General features: G+C 34.0%; 1 protein-coding gene across 3 annotated transcripts in view; it reads right to left on the bottom strand.

The window, feature by feature from the left end:
- Positions 1-22,818, bottom strand: part of DENND1B (DENN domain containing 1B) — a 268,631-nt gene that overhangs the window by 43,017 nt on the left and 202,796 nt on the right. For all 3 annotated transcript variants that reach the window (XM_086694708.1, XM_086694709.1, XM_025921071.2), the window contains one exon: positions 4,128-4,218. In XM_086694708.1, coding sequence (XP_086550834.1) covers positions 4,128-4,218 — 91 coding nt within the window. The remainder of the gene's footprint in view (positions 1-4,127; positions 4,219-22,818) is intronic.

Genomic DNA, 22,818 nt, shown 5'->3' with positions numbered 1-22,818 from the left:
AGGAAAAGGGGCTGCTCAAAGCTGATACTTTGAGAAGAAACAGTTGACAGAATCACCAATAATAATCCAGAATTATATGCAGGGGGAAAACAGGAAGTCCCCAAATAAACTACTTAAAATGGTAGGGAAACATGTGGTACAATTTAGGTATTCCTATTTAAAATTTTTAAAAAGAGGGGCGCCTGGGTGGCTCAGTCACTTAAGTGTCTGACTTCGGCTCGCGTCATGATCTCATGGTTTATGAGTTCAAGCCTGATGTTGGGCTCTTCTCAGAACCTGGAGGCTGCTTTGGATTCTCTCTCTACTCCTCCCCTTCTTGAGTGTCTGTTGCCCTCTCTCCCAAAAATAAATAAATAAAACATTAAAAAAATTATGATATTTGTTTCTTTAAATTTAGTGCCTTTCAGATTGAAAGCTTCTATTTCTACAAGATTTATGAGACAGGCACATTATTCTTTAAAAATGTTTTTGAGCCTGTTTTTCTTCTCAAAAAAATTAATGTGAATGCCAGAAAACTCTCTGAGTCTTTCCATTAAAGTAAATGGATTATGGAAATAATAAGTGTCATTGAGGAAATTCTTAACATTGTTCTCATTCATCATACCAGTGATTTTCTCACACCCAAGGACAAAATATCTTTGTTTCCCCCTTGTGCAAAGACTTCATCTTCAAATGTATTTGTTTGAATTCCAGTAATTTGTAGTTACTGTTCAAAAAGTATATAAATTGACCTAAATTGTTCAGTGAAGCCTGGAAAATGTCACTAAAACTGAAGATCACCTACCATCTCTTCAAATTCCCCTGATGCCTTAGTCAGTTAAAAAAAAAAAAAAAGAAAAGAAAAGAAAAAGAAATACTACTATATAAATAAAAGACTGATCAGAAATATATCAGAAAGTAATTAAGAGACAAATGCTACTAATGAAGAATAACTACATGGTTCTATATAAAAGCAATCTGAAAATATTTCTATTTTTTTACGTTTAAATAATTGGAAGGGGATTTAAAAACTAGTCTTATTTTAAATGAAAAAAAAAATACAAAAAACCACCTCCATGTTCTTAACTACTCAGTATTCCTTAGCTACTTTTTCATAGACCAATATCTGTGTTTACTGCATCCTCTGCTCTACTTATGTCCCCTTTTATTACCTTTTAGCCTCCATGGATACTCCTCCCTTTACATACTTCCTGATATTTACATTACTTTCCTCTTAAGGTTGAATGTTCTACAAAGGTCTCATGAAAAACAATTGGGAGTAACAGGGATTTCTTCACAGTCCTGACCACAGGGACTCACAGGATAGCAAACAGATTTTGGAAACCTGTATGCATTTCAGTCTTTAACCATAGTTCTAGATTCAATGTGAATCTAGATTGAATGTGTAATTCAATAATTACACGGTTCCACCACGCTCATATTAACTTTATCACAACCACATATACTAGCATGCAACTAGCCGTTGCAATGACACAGAAATTAAATGACACAGGGGAGAAATTAGATGCTTCTCTGAAATTCCCTAACTATTTTTGCTTAAAGGAACATAATTTTTTCTTCAGCTTTAATGAATGTCAATTTCTCTTACAGTGATCTTTCTTAGGGCTTTATGTTTCAAAAATCTTCAACAGATAATCAAGAGACAGGAATTTTACTTTTATCCAATCACAGTAGAGAAGGCTTGACTACTACTCTTGTTTACTGAATGTCTTCTAATTAAGAAGATCTCTTATCATAAGAAAGCAATATATTATAATTATTAAAGCAAGAGCTTGGAAGCCAGACATACACATGTTGAATTCAGATTCTAGCACTACTAGCTGTGTGACCTTGAGCAAATTACTGAGATAAGTGCCCTCATAAAAACAGGGATAGGTAATCAAACTATTTCGTAGGTGCTGTGAGGATTAAATGAGATCAAGTTTGTAGAGCTCTTGTAAGAGATTCTGTCACATATTAATATTCAATAAGTAGGAACAATTATAATTATTACTATGAGAGAAGCGGAAGTTATAACCATTTACTTCTTTGAAAAATAGTTCAATATCATGATAAAGACATCTTATCTCTTACAAATGCAGTCTACATGACAAATGTCTAATGTTCTTTCATATATATATCATCGTTTATAAGAACATTACTAATTTTTATTAGATTATTCACATTTTTATTTCAAGTCCTAATAAATTGTGCTTTATTTTATACTAAGAATAAGCTCTCTGTATCTCTAAAATAATAACCTAAAATATAATAATTAAAAATAATACTTAATAGCTAGGCACAATTTTTAATATACTTTCTTGCTGTACACATTGAAATTAATATTTGTTGAACTACCCTTTCCTTTTGAATCAGTATTGCCCACCCTCCCACCAAACTAAAATAAGTGTTCAAAACCTTTTTAATTTTAAGGAGGGACAATAAAGTGGCTGGCATGAAATTGTACTGAAAATATAGCAGTCTCTAAGTCAGATGCCAGCTGGCGATCAGTGTTCCATTCTTTTTAAACCATAAGACCTTTATTGAACAATGTTAGTAACCCCTCTCACACCAGAAAACCCATCTACCTTCTATTCTATTCTATTACAGAGGAATCTGGACCAATGGTTAAGACTACAGAATTTAACTGTACAAAACGATCATAGTTCTACCCATTACTGTCACAAGATGTCATCTTCAATTCCATAGAAGATACTATCCCCACGGGTCATAAAAATAATGAGACAGCAGTTATATAAATACTGAATAGATGCCTCAAGCAATTTGTCCATGAGCTGACAATATTTTGCTTGTCTGAGTTCAAAAGTAAAAAAGCCTTATTTTAACACAAAAGTTCCATTGAAGCTAAATTTTTACCCATGAGCTGAGGAAAGCAAGCAGCTGAATGATTCCACACTTGGTTGACTTGCTGAGTCAAGTAAACTAAGTTTTTCCCAAAGCTAAATGCTTTCAATGAAATGCTGTACTTACACCAGAGGAAGATCCATATGCTAAGTTCATTTGGACCTCTCTTCACGAACAAGTTATCTCAATGTTTTGTATATTTTTATGGAGCAAAAATAAATCTTATTTGAGAATAAAATCACATTTTGGCAAATGTGTAGATGAGTACTTATTACTACGTCTTTTCATGTTTTATTTCTCAATTCTAGCAACTATTTATTCACACATAAAGACATTTTCTTCCCAAATTAAACCTACAAATAAATAGAAAAAATTACTATTATGCCAGCTGAAAATGAACACACCAGAGACTGTTGTTTGTTTGGTTCACCCTGTTGTCTAGAACAGTGCCTAGCACATAGTAAATACTTAGCACAAATACTGGCTGAATGAGTGCATATGACATTTCAAGGACTCCAGCAAAATTCTCTGCCAGAGTCAGGACTATATACTCAAGCAATCACGTACAAAGTACCAGTTCGTAAGTAATTAACTGCCTAGAAATTACAACGTTGTTTGAATACTTACATATCAAATAGTGTAACTAATTATATTAAGTTTCATTATATTAAATAAAAATGCAATATCACCTAACTTATGTTTCACACATACAAAATAATACGACGCCTTCCATTTGTTAGTGAGCACTTTTTACAGTGACAAGTGTAAGCACATGGGATGGTAAACTGAAAAGTCTTTTCCTCATGCTGCAGTGTTCTGCAAAGCAAAAAAAAGGTAAAGGCTTCTATAACAACACACTCACTTAAAATGTAAAAGCAGCTGTGGTATTCAAATCTTTTGTTTTATATTATATTACAATCTAATATTTCAACTATAATCTCAGTTCTTTAATTCTTACTTAGTATTAGCCAGCACTCTGGGTTTTTTAGCGGAGAATACTAAAGGAAGATATAAACTAATTCCATTTCAGTGACATTTAGTTCTACTACTATTAAGAGATTATCCAAGAAAACAACTACCAATTCATGAGACCATCTTAACACCTTGAATAATAAAATAAGTTAATACCACAGCTCTTATAAGATGAAAAAAAAATGTATCTAAAACATTGTATGCTTAAGAAAATACAACTGTTTATGAAGTAGATTGTATCAGATACAGGAGCAAAAATCAAGGCAATCGCTATTCAGAAAATGGATAATCATACTGAAACTAGTCTTTACCTCCACAAAAGCCACCTGAAGTGATTTCCTCTTCAAATACATCAGAGAAACCCCGTCCTGCATTTAATTTTGCCAGTCGACCATCAATAAACTGAAATTAAAAAGTGTCAAATACATTAATTTTCACTTTCTTAAACTTTTACTTATATCAAAAGATTCATATCAGACACTCATAAAATATGCACATATATGTACATGTATACACACATCTACATGTACATGACAAGAAAACTCTCAAACATTGAAATAGCAGGCACTCAATAAATAACAGCTAATTTATTAAATAAAAAATGTACAGTACAGACTCTTACTTCATTAATAAGAAAAAGAATGTACTATTTACTGGCATTTGGTTACTTTCTATTTTGTTGATCTATGGCATCTGAAATTTCTCTTTCTTGGATTATAAAAAAATATTACAAATGTTTTGAGGTTTCTCCATTCCTAATGAAGGTAAAGTATCTTTAAGCCTCCCTTGCATAAGAGACAAAGGGTAACCATAAGAAAGATTTAAATGATGTCTGAAGCGTAGACTTGAAGATTTGGAGACTAATATAAAATGTTCATTTTCATGCTGGAATTAATCCTGGCTACAATTTTTTTTAGCCTGGAAATTTTAAATTTAGTCAAATTAAAATAAAGTACCTTGATTTTTAAAAAATTCTCACACTCTGTTCTAGTTTAAAAAAAAATACAGTTTTCTATTTAAATGAACAAAACTAATTGAGTTCTATAGAGCAATACAGTTTTCCTCAGGCAGCAATTTAACATTTAATGGTTTAACTATTTAATAGCAGTAAGTTACACCAGTTAAAAGACTTTGGAACAGAAATCTCTTACAGACCAAAATTAAGACACAAATGAATCAACAGTTTCCAGTTCAAAATGTGGTTTAACTACTTTTATATTATTACAGATTAATTTTGACCCAAGAGGTGGCAAGATGGGTTTAAATAGACATAGCCTAAAAGGATATATAGTCATAGCTTTTTTTTTTTTAGTATAAATTGCTTTCATAAAAATTAGAAAATTTTGAGAGCTAGGTACCACAGATTACCCATTTTTAGTCTCGTTATGCTTGGCGTTCAAAAAATTTCCGATAGTATAAACAAATATGAACATGGAGTTTGGAGAATGAAAGGCTTACATCACATCTCTGCCACTTACTAGCTTTATGATCTTGGGAAACTTGTCTCTGAGTCTCTGTTTCCCCTCTATAAAATGGGAATAATAATAAATATCTTCTAGTGTTTTGTAAGGGTTAAATGAAACAATACGAAGTACCCAGACTGCAGGCACAGAATAAATGTTATTAAATACTAAAATCCATTTTTCCCACGACCACCATCACCTTTCAATCACTATTAATTTCCGAGTTTACAGGATCACTGTCTGTCTCATGTGTGTATCTTTAATATCTGGCAAATGCTTAACATATAGTTTGAAATGAATGTCTGCTGAAAGACTGAAGTATACCGAAACATTGTGAACAGTCCTATATTTACATGATTTTAAAGGTAACTAATTACAACATATAGAATTATGCATTTCATTCTATCTTGAGATAAAACGTGGTAACAATGTACGGCTACATATAATAAATGGTTAATTTGAAAATAAAGTGGTTTAAAATGCTTGCAAAATTTGACTTTCACAGATTTTCAACATAACATTATAAATCAAACTATAGTGGTCTAATTTGATGGACTAAGTATCGTTGTGAAAAAAGTAAGGTGAAGCAAAATGATAAATTTTAAGTAATACATTACTGACGAATGGCACAAAGTAAGACATCCTTTTAAGGGACTTAATTTGCTTTAAAAGATTAAGACTACAAGACTTTTTAAAAGGTTTTCATTTTTATGTTTACTAGAAATAATCCATCCATTTTAGTTTGAGTGGAACAGTTCAACGTCTAAGAAGAGATAAATCCCCAAACTATTTACTGATTATGCATTTTCGAGCATGAGTAACTACTTCGTGTTACTGAACTCGTGAATCGAGCCAATAAAAATTAATCACTTGGTAAAATGCCACGTGTTATCACTGACTCTGCAAACAATCCTGTCAGTGACAGACACTTATCTTTCATGAAAATGTTTGTTTTTAAAATAAAAGATGGATTTTGTACGTATATATTCTATATATGTACACCCAAATACAGACACCGAGGAGTAAGCTGAGAAGTGGTATTAATGGAGAAAAATGCTGAAGGCAACAATTCTCTAAGTTCCTTTTTCTATTTTTAATTCAATAACCAATAACACCTTTTTTCTTTTTTCTCAAGTGGAGTGGGTCCATGGTCACTCCGTTCTAGTAACTTTGGAGGATTTCATAGTAAGTAAAAAACGATAAGAGCATTTTTAGCTACTTTTGCAGAGAAGTAATTTTGAACCAAAAATATTATCTGTTGGAAAGTTATGACTCTATAATGTGCTGTAAACTGTCGCTTGGCTAGTAGTTACCCATATAATAGTAAACACGTATCTTTGTAATTGTTAGTTTTGGAAGAATTGGTTTGCAATTGCAAGTAATGACAAGTAACACTGTTAATAACAATGAAAGTGCTGCAGATAAAACATAACATTAGGTTGCAAGAAGATTTTTAAAGGAATTTAAGAGTTTGCATTAAGATGATGCTTTTTACATAAATCTTAATATTTTGCTTTTCATTCCAAAAGTGAAAATTAAAACCTGAAACTAAACATGCTAAATAATCACACCAAATCATAAATAACATAATTGGAAATCTCAAAAAAATCATAGACATAATTCCATAGCACAGATTCCACAATTTTCTTATAAATTATAAGTAGATAAAATTTATTAAAATAAGGATATACATAATTATCAAGATCAGTAATAATATTCCCTCCAAATCATCAATAATTGCAAGAATTTTATTAGTCCTTAGGACACAATCTTTTTTTTTTAAAGTTTATTTTTGAGAGAGAGAGAGAGAGAGAGAGAGAGAGAGATCAGGGAAAGGGCAGAGTGAGAGACAGAAAGGATCTGAAGCAGGTTCCATGCTGACAGCAGAGAGCCCAATGCGGGGCTCAACTCAGATCATGACCTGAGCCGAATCAAGAGTCTGACACTTAACTGACTGAACCACCCGGGTGTCCCCTTATGACCCAATCTTAAAGTAGTGTGACAGGTTATAAGATAAATGTTTTAAGTAGCAAAACTACTTCCTGCTACTCTTTGTGATACTGTAATTGCTAAGCTTTTTCAAAGTGTTCTGACCTTCAAATAACCATCTTAATATGTAATCCAAGTCCATTTAAAGAAATTATCTATTGTTTTAAGCAGGCTTCAGTGAATAATATTGTTAAATGAAAATGGACATTCACCACATTGATTTTTAAAATATAATTCAATATAAAATAAAGGTTTTAAAAATGCAACAAAATAGGGGCCCCTGGGTGGCTCAGTCGGTTAAGCATCTGACTTCAGCTCAGGTCACAATCTCGCGGTCCATGAGTTCGAGCCCCGCGTCGGGCTCTGGGGGCTGATGGCTCAGAGCCTGGAGCCTGCTTCTGATTCTGTGTCTCCCTCTCTCTCTGCCCTTCCCCCGTTCATGCTCTGTCTCTCTCTGTCTCAAAAATAAATAAATGTTAAAAAAATGCAACAAAATATAAACAGTAGACTTAGTGGTAAGCTTCTTTACAAATATATATATATATATATATATATATATATATATATATATATATATATATATATGTTTGTATATACAAATATATATAACTATATATATATAGTCTGTGAATCTGATGTATATATAAAGAATATGTTCTGATCAGATTCAGAGTAAACTTAAATATATGGCCAGTAGACAATGTATCTTTCCTCTATGAGACAAATTGTATGCTTTTCACAGGTCTTTAATTCTTCACCAGTCCGTGCATTTGTGGCATTTAATCTAAAAATCCAAAACAAGTTATGCTATTAATCGGTCAGTGTTCTAAATGCCTTTAGTGGTCTAGACATATGTCACATAAATATTTAATTGCCATCAATCCATCAACACTCTGAGGATGACAATAATTAAATTTTAATATTCTTATATGATTTTTAAAGATTTTGACTTTAAAGGCGCTCCAAAAAAAAACACTGTTCTGGGGAGAGAGGGTCAGTGGTGCAATTCTTTACCAAGCTGGGGAAGTGGGAATGAAGTGCTGTTTTTTGTGCTAACGTGACAGTCTTGTTACTGAAGCAAAGCAACAGAGGCACTGGAGCATCCCAGTAAACAAATCTATACTCCCCAATTCCTTTTTCAGCCTGGAGGAAAAATTAACATATTTCAAAATTTATCTCATATTAGAAACTCTTCTTGGGCACAAATGTCAGATAACCAGTATAATAAAGGCTTGAGAGCTAGAGAAAAATACATTTTTAATGAGTCAGAAATCTTTAGCAATTTAGAGAAAACATTTACATACAGTAAAAAATTATGCTTCAAATACATTAATTTCTAGCAGATCTTTAAAATCTCTCTTCTATATAATGCTTTAGGGCTAAAAAACAATAAGTAGTCTAATTTAAATATTTCTTCTTATAAATGCTCAGTAAACCTTGACAGGTTAGTGAAAACTACACTAAAGTGTTACAATAAATTAAGTCAACAGATATCTATAGACACCTGCTAAATGCAAGGCATTCGGTTAGTAGCTATATATAAACACAAACTGCGACAACAAATGGGAATAAGGTGGGTCAGTTTAGAGCTAAACCAAGAGAATTAAGCACATGAGGAAACAGAAATAAACTGTTATTTTTATTCCATTTCAAATATTAGGTAAATAAAACTGTAAAAATACTAAATTACACTATCATGGTATAATGAACAGGAAAACACTTTGAAGAGTATAAAAAACCCATTCAGTGCAATTTATTATTAGAACTGATAATTTAAAACAACATTAATGGAACAACAGTATCCTCCAGGATATATCAACAGATAGGCTTTAAATAATTTGCAACAAAATGAAGTCAAACTTCATGACCACCAGACATAGAATTAATTAATTTAATCATTCAATTCAATATAATTCAATATAATTCAATACCATTAATTAATTCAATCATTAATTCAATATAATTCAATGTTTACTACAGGCCAGGTACTTTTCTAGATGCCTGAAATACAGAAATGAAAAAAAAAAAAAAAAGACAAAAATTCAAGCCCTCGTGAGCTCTCTTTTTTTCTTGATGAGCCTACTAAAGGTTAGTATTTCATTTATCTTTTCAAAGAACCAGGTCTTAGTTTCATTGATCTTTTCTAATGTTTTTTTTAAAGTCTTTGTTTTCATTTATTTCCTCTCTGATCTTTATTATTTCCTTCCCTCTACTACCTTTGGACTTTGTTCTTTTTTCTAGTTCCTTTAAACTTAGATTGTTTAATTTGAGACCTTCTGGTTTCTTGAGATAGACCTGTATGTCTCCTCAGGCAAGGGCAATAAAAGCAAAAATCAACAAACAGGACTATATCAAACCAAGAATCTTTTGCACAGTGAAGGAAACCATCAACAAATTGAAAGACAACTATGGAATGGAAGAAGATATTAGCATATGATATTAACAGATAAAAGACTGATACCCAAATTATATAAAGATCTCATACAACTCAATAACAAAAAAAATGTTTTTTTAAAATGGGCAAAGGACCGGAATAGACATTTTTACAAAGAAGAAACGCAGATGGACAATATGTATTTGAAAAGATGTTCAGTATTATGAATCATCAGGGAAATGAACATCAAAACAAGGTATTTCAAAACTGTCAAAATGTCTATTATTAAAAAAAAAAAAACAAGAAACAAGAAGTGTCAGTGAGGATGTGGATGAAAGGAAACCCTTGTGCTCTGTGGGTGGGAATATAAATTGGTGCAGACGCTAACAGTATGGAGGTTCCTCAAAAAAATTAACAACAGAACTACCACACTGTCCAGCAATTCTGGATATTTACTGAAAGAAATATTTTTGGGTATTTATTCAAAGAAAATGAAAACACTAATTGAAAAAGATGTATGTACCCCTATATTCATTATGACAACAGCCAAGATATGAAAGTGACCTAGGTGTCCATTGATAGATGAACGGATAAAGAAGATGTGGTGTGTATATATACAACAGAATATTACTCAGCCATAAAATGTATGAAATATGGCTATTTGTTGCAATACGGATAGACTTAGAGGGTATTGTGCTAGGTGAAATAAGAGAAAGACAAGTGCTGTATGATTTCACTTACATGCGGAATCTAAAAAAGCAAAACAGATGAACAAAACAAAACAAAACAGACACAGACTCACAGATACAGAGAACAAACTGCTTGTTGCCAGAGGAAAAGGGGGTGGGAGCATGGGTGAGACAGGTAAAGGGATTCAGTACAAACTTCCAGTAATCAAATAAATAAGTCACAAGGATGTAAAGAACAGCATAGAGAATATAGTCAATAGTATTGTAATGACTCTGTATGGGGACAGATGGGGACTAGACCTATCATCATTTCATAATATATAAAAATACTGAATCTATCTTGCACATCTGCAACTAATATTGTATGTCAATTATAATTCAATAACAAAAAAATCTTTTGTGATGCTTATTTAGTGGGGGAGAAGGGGAGTGAAAGCATGAAATAAGAAAAGGTAATACATTATGTAGCGTGTTAGAAGGTGATGAATGTTGGACAGTAAGACAGAATTGCATAAGGAAGGTTGGGGAGTTTGGGGCAAGGAACTTCCAATTTTAAACAGTGTGGTCAGGGCAGATATTATGATGAAGGTGACATCTGAGTCAAGACTTGAAAGCAGTGAGGAAGTAGGCCACATAGTTTATGGGAGAAGACGATCCCAGGAAGAGGGAGCCACCGGCATAAATAACGCCCTGGTGCAGGAGCACGCATGTAATCAGTAGGTCTGTAGGAAGCTCTGGGTATTGAGAGAAAACCCAGACAACCATGATGACCACTCTCATTTTATTTTATTTTTTAAAAAATTTTTTTTTTCAACGTTTTTTTTTTAATTTATTTTTGGGACAGAGAGAGACAGAGCATGAACGGGGGAGGGGCAGAGAGAGAGGGAGACACAGAATCGGAAACAGGCTCCAGGCTCTGAGCCATCAGCCCAGAGCCCGACGCGGGGCTCGAACTCACGGACCGCGAGATGGTGACCTGGCTGAAGTCAGACGCTTAACCGACTGCGCCACCCAGGCGCCCCGACCACTCTCATTTTAAAGTCATAACCTGCCATTTCCAACGTGCTCTGAATGATGCCAGACAATTGTTTTTTCTCGAGTCCATTCACTCTCTGACTTCGTATTTTCTCCCTCCTTAAATACCCAACCACTTCTCCCATTCCCTCTCAGCTGATCGTGCTTCCTAATTACATGTAAGAAAAACAAACAAACAGACTGAAGCCATTAAGAGAGAAATTCTGCAAGCTCCAAGCAGCACATGTGCCCAGCCCCTTCGCCTCGTCCTCTCCCCGTCTGTGCCTTCTGTCCTGTTGTGCATGAAGTAACTACTCCTCACAACGACCAACTCCACTAACAATTTTTCCGTTTTCCTGAATATAGCTTTCTGTATCTACAAGATCATCCCACCAGGCTCCACACACATGTTATTTCTCCTCTTGACCCCATTTACTTCTCTAGCCATGCCCATTTCTGCATTGCGCTTTACAGTAAATCTCAAAAGAGCTGTGAGTATCTTTCTTCTCCCATGCTTCAGCCACAATTTCTGCCTCACCATTTCAGCAAACTTGCGCTTGCTGAGGTCATCAGGTCTCCACATTACTGAATTCACTGGTCAACTCCAGATCCTTATTTTTATTCACTTGTCACAAGACTTTGACAATGTTGATCCCTTCTTCTTTGGTATTCTTTCTCTACTGCTCTGAATTCTCTCCTACATCACTAATCACTCACTCTCCCTTGGCCTCCTTCACCATTGCCTTCTGCTATTTTCCAGTCCATGGGCCTCTTGCCATTTCTCTTTATAGCCACTCTTTCGATAATTTCACTTGGTCCCCAGTCTAATGACTTTAAGTTCTCTCCATGCTGATGACGCCCAAATTTCTATCTCTAGTATAATTTTCTCCTCTGCCTTACTTATCCATTTGCTAACCAATATCCTAGTTGGATGTCTAATAGACATCTCAAGCCTAATATGGCCCAAACTGAACTCATTCTTCTAACCAAAATATTTCCTGCCCATAATCTTCCCCATTTCAGTAGAATGACAGCCATTCTACCAGTTTCTTAGACAAGAAATCATGGAAACACCTGTGAGTCTTCTTTCTCGCATTTCATATTAAATCTTTCAGAATATCCACTGACTTTATCTTCAAAGTGGATCCATAATCTGACTTCAGCTGTTATCCTCTTTCCTGAGCCACTTCTTAAATGCCATCACTTCTCACCAAGATTACAGCAACAGCTTTCCAAATCTTCCTCTCTGTTTCTATCTTTGACCACCTTTCAGGTAGTTGTTCAAATGCCACATATTCCATGAAAATCTACACTATTTTAAATTCCACCCTAACCCCCAATAGGACCCCCCTTCCTGTTCTATTTACTTTTCCATAGTACTTACTCTTTGAACACTCCACATAATTTATCTATGGTCTGTCCTCTACCTACTAAAAATAAAAGATTCACAAAGTCAGATAATTCTATTTTTCCTTGTTCTCCAATATATCTTAACACTCAGAACACTACCTCAAATATAGTAGACACTCAAGTTATACTGCTGACTTGAGAGAATACAGAATAATTAGAAGACTGTTACCAAAACTTTATATATTGTTATGGCACCTCATTAGTAATGTAGATTCCTGGGTTTTAATCCAGGCATCTTGAATCAGACATTTTGAAGATGAGACTCAAGAATATCCATTTTTATTGGTAAACTGATGCTGATCATTTGAGACCCCATTTAGAGAAACACTTTTTAAAATACTAATTGAAGTAAGTTAGCAAAGGATGCTAAATATATATATATTTATATAAATAAATATATTTATTTATTTATATTATTTATTATAATTATAATATAACCATTATATTTATAATATTTATAATATTTATTATATTATTATATAATATAATAAATTTATATTATTTATTATATTATATTATTTATATAAATATATATATTTATAATATATAAATATATATGTGTATATATATACACCTTGTCCTGATAAGCTATCTCCCCTTGTGTACTCCTTCCTCCTGACAGTAAGTCTCCATATCTTTCCTATGCCACATTGTTTTATTATTTTTTCATGTTATGAAATAAGTGCATCATACAATTACCATCTCCCAACAATTCACATATCAAATGTTTCCAAATACTCCAAACCTATTGAATCTTTAGTAGTAATGCATATGTTGATCTTAGCTATAGATTACATACCATACATAAGTACCTTCATGCTTCCTTTAAGGATGTAGAAATTCATAGGATTCTATTACTTACGTTAAAAGCTTTCTAAAATCTTCCAAAATCGCTAGCTGACATAAAAGGAAGACATGGCTTTTGACTCACTCCTTTTTAAAAATTTTTTAATGTTTATTTATTTTTGAGAGAGTGAGAGACAGAATGTGAGTGGGGGAGAGGCAGAGAGAGAGAGGGAGACACACAATCCGAAGCAGGCTCCAGGCTCTGAGCTGTCAGCACAGAGCCCGACGCGGGGCTCGAACTCACAAACCATGAGATCATGACCTGAGCCAAAGTCAGACACTTAACCCACTGAGCACCCAGGCACCCTTTGACTCACTCCTTTTATTCAATATCTTATAAGTCAGAGAAAGTGGGCCATAACACAAAGTATACAGAGTACACTGGATGTCACTGAATTTTCATTTCTACACCCTACACCGTTATGTGACTCCACATTTAAGTTACAGACACCATTCGGTAACACTTGACAGTAACTTGACAGTTATTTGACAGTAACACTTGACTCCTACAAGTTTTGTATTATCCCTAAATTAGCGTCATTATAATCAATTTTATAAGCTCTTCCATCAAAACTGTCAAGACATTTTCATATCTATTCCTTATAACAAGGAGTCACTCAACAGTTTTTATTTATTTGACAATATTAATGTCTATCATGTATTAAATATTAGGATAGAAAACAATGATCCTTGTCTTTACAGAGCTTACAACTTGAGAAAGCCAAACAAATTAACCTGGATTACAATCTAAGTTCATAGATCAGGTTCAACAAATGTTATTTTCATTTCTTCATAATTACTGTCCTTTACTCTCTCGCTCTTTGTTAAGCATCTATTACAATCCAAGTTATTTTTTTTTTCAGAAGTAAGAAATTAACATAGATATAGTGCTATTAAATAATCTGCAGACTGTATTCAGGTTACACTGGTTTTTCTACTAATGTCTTGTTTTATTCCCAGGCTCTAATCTTATCTTTTCCATTTGTAACTCATCAGTCTTTCCTTGCCGCTGGTGATCTATACACTTCTGGAGAGTACTGCTCAATCGTATTGTATTGTAGAATGCCCCTCAATGTGGGCTGTTCATGAAGACATGAAATCGTTTTCAGAGACCTAATAGTAAATCACTTAGAATGGCTGTAGCAAAGGCATCTGGACAGGTATTCCAGACAAAAGGGGAAGAAGGATTTTGTGTGCCAGGCTAGGGGTTTGAACTTCATCCTAAATATAATAGGAAAAATACAAGATTTGCTTTTCAGAAAGAACAACTGTTAATATAGAATGGAGGATAGCTTACGGTGGCTAAAAACAGTTATCAGTTATCCAACATAAGTCATTGACATTGAAATGAGAGAGAATAAAACAATCTAAGCAATATTTAGAAAGATCAATCAATGGAACATAGTAAACAACTGGAAACTGGATGCAAGAAAGGTCAGCAGTGAACACATGGGAAAAGAAGACTCCTCATTATCTGGTTTAGGCAACACGGTAGCACTAGTTCCCAAAAGAAAGGATGCAGGAGGGACATGTATGTGTGTACATGTACAGATGCATGTATGTATATGGGTGAGGTATGTGTATGTATGGGTGTGAGTATGTATATGTATATACACATAATCATGAAGATATATACTATGCAAACACACATATACATTTACATTTATGTGACTACACACAGTGACTCTGTGATAAAGATGTGCTGGGGACTTATCACATAAAGGTAATTAATGCAGTGTGGTCTTACATAAGAACCCCCAGGGAGATATCTGAGACGTCTAAGGATAAAGAGGGGACTATAACATTAGGGGAGAGGTGGGAGATAACTGTGACTCTAAAGGACACTAAAGAAATAGCCTAGAAAAAAAGGAGGGAAAAAATAGAAAGTATATCACAAATACAAAAATACGTATACAAGAAAGGTACATTAAAGAGGAATAGAGCAAGGATTCTTTTCATTATGCCTGTAACAAAAGCTATCCTTTCAGGAGAAACCATAACACAAAGGATAATAATAGTGACATGAAAGAGACTCTGTCAAGAAAATATTAAGATACCTTAATGTGAGTGTCCTATTGGCATTTTTTTTTAAGAATCTGTTTAAAATTTTTATTTTGAAATAGTTTTAGGTTTACAGGAATGCAAAAACAGAATGGAGAGTTCCCACATAACCTTCACCCAACTTCCCCTAATGATAACATCTTACATAACCATGGCACATTTATCAAAAGCAAGAAATTGACATAGTTACAGTAGTTATAATACTACTAAATAATCTATAGACTATACTTAGGTTACAGTGGTTTTTCTACAACGGTCTTCTTTTTATTCCAGGATCTAATCCAGTCTTTTCCAGTTGTGGTTCATCAGTCTTTCTTTGGATCTAGACACTTTTGGAGAGTACTGCCCAATCATACTGTAGAATGCTCCTCAATGTGGGCTTGTCTGATGTACACTTATTATTAGATGGAGGTTATATATTTTGGCAAGAATACCATAGGGGTGATTGTATCCACAGTGACTCTCATCAGGGAGTTCATAATGTCAACTTATGTTACTACTGCTGGTGACATTAACCTTGATCATCTGGTTAAGGTGGGGTCTGCTGGGCTTCTCCACCATAAAGTTACAATTTTTCTGTGTACAATAATACCTTAGGGAAATGTGTCAATTGTTTTAAAATCTATAACAAATATGAAAAAACTAACCATCACATGGCAAGTGGACTTTCAAATAGTACTTACCAAATAAATGTTGGTTGAATAATTAACTATATAACCATCTAGTGTTTTGCCATTACACGATAAATTTCTAATTTAAAGTTTTAGAATTATTACACAATGAATTTTGAAATATGTGTTATAAATTAGTATCTGAAATTAAGTACTGAGTATACAGAAAGTTATTTTTATGGGCCCAAATCAGCTCTTCAAACATCATCTTATTTTACCTCATATTCCAACACTGTAATCTACTTATCAATCTTTGAAGTAGCACTTTGTCAGGTGCTTTTAGAAAAATAAATATCAAGCTATATAATAGGTACTGAATTTTCCTTATGTATCATGGTAGTACATCTTCACAGTATATCTCAAGATTAGTTGAGCACGAACCCCCTCCCCCATCCCAACTACAAAGGATATATTTTATCAAGTCATAAATTTTCAGGTTTTCCCTCACAACGATAGATGTGTTAGACCCTACAGTTGTTCAAGGTCCACCAAAAACTTTTTAAATGAATTTTAATTTAATTTTCTGATAAGTATTCTCTTAATGAACTGGTATGAGAATTTTCTACTTATACCCACAAAAGTATGTTCCTTATATAAGGAAAACTTGATGGAATTGGTTGACATGTTTACCAATAACATGAAATAGGTTACAAATGACATGAAATAGTGATTTCATCAGAAATGGATTGATCTTGAGGATTTTTACACTAATGTTATTATTTATATATTAAATATACACTTGTTATTTTATTCTTCGGTCATAAGGAAAAGTTTACTTTCATGAAGCAGAAATCCATCTCCCTAATCTTAGAGTCCTTATATATAATGTATGGCTGTTAATCCCTGTAGTATGTAAATATCTTAGTCTTCAAAATCACTTTTTACAAGTAGTAACTTTGAAACACTGTACAGAGAAATTTTATTAATATTTATTTAGCACCAGCATTAACAAGATCCTATGCAAGCAACTACACATACAGAATTGAGTCACATATGGTCCTAGTACGGGAGTAGCTCACAATCTATACTAAAAAGAGAATTATTAGAAATGCCAATATAAAAATATATATACGAGTATTATCTTTGATTTTGCACTTCCCTCTACTCTTGTCAGCCCCTCAGCAAGAACTGGCAATTCCACCTCCCAAACATAACCAAACCCTGTTCTGTTTTGCTTTGTCTTTTCTACTACCTTCCTCATCCAATCCACCATCACTTCTCTCCTGAACAATTGCAACAGACCCTTGTAGAGACCCACCTCTCTCTCCTCTAATCCATTACAGCACAATCTGGGCAATCTTTATAAAATACAAATCAGATCCAGTCACACCCCAGCTAAAGCTTTCCAATAGCATATTGCTTTGTTTAGAATATAATGTAACAAGGGATGCCTAGGTGGCTTAGTCAGTTGGACGTTCTGACTTCAGCTCAGGTCATGATCTCACCATTTGTGGGTTTGAACCCCCTGTCAGGCTCTGTGCTGACAGCTCAGAGCCTGGAGCCTGCTTCGGATTCTGTCTGTCTGTCTATCTGTCTGTCTGTCTCTCTCTCTCTCTCTCTCTCTCTCTCTCTGCTCCTCCCCCACTCAGGCTATGTCTCTCTCAAAAAAGAATAAACATTAAAAAAAATTTTTTTAAAACAATATAATGTAACTCATGCCTTTAAAGTCCTACAAGATCTGTGTCCCCTTTCTGCTCTTCTAACCTAAGCTGATGCAACTCTCTTTCTTGCCCACAGTTGATTTAATTATGATCCTAGGAAATGCCGAGTTCTTTTCCCTCCTTGGGGTCTTTTCAATAGCAGTTTCCTCTACTCGAAATGATGTTCCTCTTTTGATATTCTCAAAACTAATTCCCTTCTTCAGATTTCTCTTAAGTATCACCTTTTCAGTAAAGCCTTTTCTGAACCTCTGGTCTAAAATTAGGCACCCAATCAATATCTCATGCCCTCTAAACTTACCACTTGCCGACATTTTTCCTTTTTATTTGTTGTGTGTTAACCCATTCCCTTCACTAGAAATCACAACTCCATGAAAGCGGGTTACACAGCTCTGAATCTCAAGTGCTTGGAGGAGCAGGACCCAACAACAACAACAACAAAAGATGCTCAGTACTTAACTGTTAAAGTGAATAAACAAACAAAATGTTTTCAAAGTAATACAGGCACAGAGAAAGGAGTGCAGACCTAGTGAGCTGGGGGAAAATCAGGGAAAGCTTCAGAGAGGTGAAGGAAAACACAGTAAGAGGGAAATTACAGTAACATAGACTAAATGCTGTAACTCTGGTATGAACAAAAGCTCTAAGGGAACAGAACGGATGTAAGGGGGTAAATGTTGATTTGGATAAGGACTGATGTTTGAGAAGACTATGGAAGAATGACAATGGATTAATACTGGCTGTATGGTACAGCATATACAAAACCTTACTTTGTGAAAGGTGTATTTGAAGGGATATTCAAGGTATTTGGATAGTCCATTAGTATAAGAAACTGGGGAAGGATTTAAAGCTTAGAGAGAGACCAAGCACCTTACAATGTGTGATACTCTGAGAAAGTGGCACACCAGGGTACAAACCCAGATCTACTGCATTCCAGAGCATTCCAGAGCCAATGCTATTAACAATGGGGTAGGCATGTCATTACACATGGTGGTGAGACCAGGAACTCAGAGCCAAAGAATGAATGCAATGTATTTACCTGAAAACTTGAGTTTAATTGAAGATGAAGGGAGGAGAAGGGTACTTTAACCAGTAATTTATTTAAAACATTTTCACTTTAAAATAAACACAGCTATACTGTGGTATAGAATGCACGATGTATATAAACGTCTCTGAAAAATACAAAATGGCTTTATTAAATGTGCTTTTTCAATGGTCTCTGATAGTCACATTCCTATTCTTTTCAAAAACATGTGTTCTCTTCTACCACAAGGGGCACTTTGTTGGATGGAAAAGTTTAAAAAAGACACATTTGTATTGTCCTATGAAAGGCAGGAAAGGGTTTTGGAAGAACACCAAAAGAGCCTTTTCCAATTTGAATCTTTCCTATCATTTTCCTCTCTGATAAAGGTAGAATATAAGCAAGCAAGATTATTTTAGGAAAAAAATATATCTATGCTTGAGCTCCTTACTTATTATATACATTTCTTAACAGAAATATAGGTTGCCTTCTAAAAAAGGGCCTATATCACGGAGATCCCATAAGTCTGTGGCTGTATACTAGGCTCTTGGGTCAACACACCAAATTCAGTCATGGTCTTTAGCCAGGAAAAGTGTATAATAAAATGAGCAGAAAAAACTTTAGTTCCAGTGACCTTAATAACGAGCAATATACACAAGAAAATAATTTCCTTTACTGTGTTAGTATAATATGAGATAAAGGTAAGAGTCCTAAAAATCATAGCTTAAATCTCGGTAAAGCTGTTAGCTACAGAAACATGGTGGTGTCAGAATGGTGGATTTAAGAAGCTGTTTCTGGGATTCCTTCCAAATCCATTATCTAAAGAGCAATTTATCCAAATGGAACGTACTATCATCCGTCTAAGCTATGTTTATTTCATAATATCAAGGAATGTTAGAGTCAAAAGGTATCTCAAACTTGGTGACCTTTTACTCTAACTCATCTTACAGATGCAGAAACTGAGGTCTCAAAAGGTTAAGAAGTCAACTGTCAATGAAAACAGCCCAATAGAAACAAGCTGATCTGGAAACAAATATATGTGTACACACACACACACACACACACACACACACACACACGTATATATATACATATATATACGTATATATATATGTATATGTGTGTATATATATATAAATGTTTTTATATAGTACTTAGATAATTCAAATAATAGTGCCTTAAATAATTAAGTTTAAATAATGATAAAGCAAACTACTAGAACATTCCCTTCCTTAGAAGGGCCTTCCTTGAGTGCCCCTCTCTCTCCACAGGAAAGACCACAATTGCTTCAGGTTGTCCTCTCCTTGTCTGCCTTTATAGTTTTACCACACAAATGTCTCCCTAAATAATATACTATATAATTTTTCTTCCTGTTAAATATTACACAAAAAGACTCATCATAGTAATTCTTTAGTGATTTTTTCATTTAATTCATTTTCAGTTTTGCTGCAGCTTAATTTTCCTACTGTACAATGTTTTATTGTATGAATATAACGATTTGTTCATTTTAACACTGATGAACATCTGAGATTACTGCCAGTATTTTGCTTTTTACAAGCAATGTCAGTAAATGATTTCTGGTGCACAACTTAGAGTGAAATTTCTAAGAACTTTGCACATTTAACTTTAAATGGTAGTGCCACAGTGTTTTCTAAGTTATTTGCGCAAATTTACACCCCCATGAACAGTTAAAACTTGGTCCCTTGCTCTGTGCCTTTGCCAAATTTTGAGATTCTGTTTTTGTTTTTTGTTTTTTTTTAATTTGGCCAATCTGGTGAGTATATGGTGAAATTTCATTGTGTTTTTTTATGTGATGTTCTCTGACCCCAAATGAGGCTGAATACCTTGCACACTTTTATCGGCCATTCAGGTTTCTCCATTTGCATGTGCTTACTCAAGTCTTCTGTACAACTCTATTGGATGAATATGTCTGTTCCTGCTTATTTTGTTTTGTCTTGAATTCTAGATTCTGTGTCCTTGTGTGGTTTGTATTTATTACAAATATGGTGTCTTTTGGTAATCAAAGTTTTTCATTTTGATAAAGTCAAACTTAAGCTATTCCTTCATGTCTTAAGAAACCTGTCTCTCTCTTCAAAGAAATAAAAGTAATGTCAGTTTATTGTCTTCTAAATCTTTTTTTTTTTTTTGGCTAAATTATATATGCTAGGGATTCCAAAGGTAATAGCTAACACCTTTTTCAGAGGTAGTATTTAATATTAAGTATGAAGCTTGTTGAAATTGCTTTTAATCATGCCTCTTTTTTTAGTTTTTATCAGGAATTTTATGAAAAATTTCTGCATCTGTTGAGATGATCTAATGATTTTTCTAATAATAGGCTAGTGTAGGAAATTACATTCATAGATTTCCTAATATGCAATGGCCATTTAATTTCTGGAATAAATGAAAGCTGCTCATAAAGTAGTATCCTTTTAAATATTTTAAAATATTTTAAACAAATATTTTGTTTAAATCTTTCCATTTGTGATTGTGAGTGAGGCTCACCTATAAGGTTCTTTTCTCATGCTGTTTTAGGATCTGGAATCAAGATGATCTTAGCTACACAAAATAAATTGAAGAGAATCTCCCTTTTTCCATAATCAAAATGGGAAATTTTTGGAATCTGAATTGAAACCATTTGATTCTTGAACATGTGGAAGAATTTGCCTGTGTTATACAGTTAACATTGTTTTAATTTAATCCACACATTTACCATTTATTTTGTTCTTCCTTTCTTCTTGCATCTCAGACCTTCCATCTTGGATCTGAGAAAACTTTCTTTCTCCCTGAAGTACTTTCTTAAAGTATTCCCTTAAAGATTTCTTTCTGCTGTCTGGTATAGCAGTCAGGGTTCAATCAGAGAAGCAGAACCAGTAGGAGATATATAGGAGATATAATGATAAATAGACAAACACCAACACATATACACAGGTGAGATTTATTACCGGGAAATGGTTTACATGATAATAGGGGCTAGCTAAGCAAGTCTGAAATTCATAAGACAAGCATCAGGAAGGAAAAATCATGAGCAGGCTAAACCCATAGAAGCCAAAGCTCTCATCCACAGACAGGATTTCTTCTCTGTCCCAGGGAAACCTCAGTTCTGAGTTTAAGGTCTTCCAATTGATTCAGACAGACCTACCTAAATTATCTAGAATAATCTTCCTTATTTAAAGTCAACTGATAAGGAGTTTTAATCATATACATATATATACATATTTATATATGTGTGTGTGTGTATATATATATACACATATATATATATGTGTGTGTGTGTGTGTGTGTATATATGCATATATATATATATATATATATATATATATATCTTCACGGCAACACCAAGATTGGCATTTGCATTTGATTAAGTAACTGGGGATTTTAGCGGAACAAGGAAGACACATCAATAAAGTCAACACAAGGAGCAAACTCAGGGTTTTGGGGGGGAGGGGCAGGGTCAGGTGGGGTGGGGAATTTTTTATATCACTCTTATAATTAAGATGTATTTAAAAAAATTTTTTTTACATTTATTTATTTTTGAGAGACAGAGAGAGACAGTGTGAGCAGGGGACGGGAAGAGAGAGACAGGGAGACACAGAATCAGAAGCAGGCTCCAGGCTCTGAGCTATCAGCACAGAGCCTGATGCCGGGCTCAAACCCATGAACCGTGAGATCATGACCTGGGCCGAAGTCGGACGCTTAACCGACTGAGCCACCCAGGTGCCCCAAGATGTATTTTAGTCAGCATAGGATTCTAGGTATTTTTTCTCCACATGCTGAAGATACGGTAGTATCTTCTGGATTACTTATGTGAA

Source organism: Puma concolor, chromosome E4 (assembly GCF_028749965.1).
Source record: "Puma concolor isolate L17-30 chromosome E4, mPumCon1.1.hap2, whole genome shotgun sequence".
NCBI classification, from domain to species: Eukaryota; Metazoa; Chordata; class Mammalia; order Carnivora; family Felidae; genus Puma; species Puma concolor.
The sequence above is the reverse complement of the archived record's forward strand: the minus strand, read 5'-3'. Positions and strand labels throughout refer to the sequence as shown.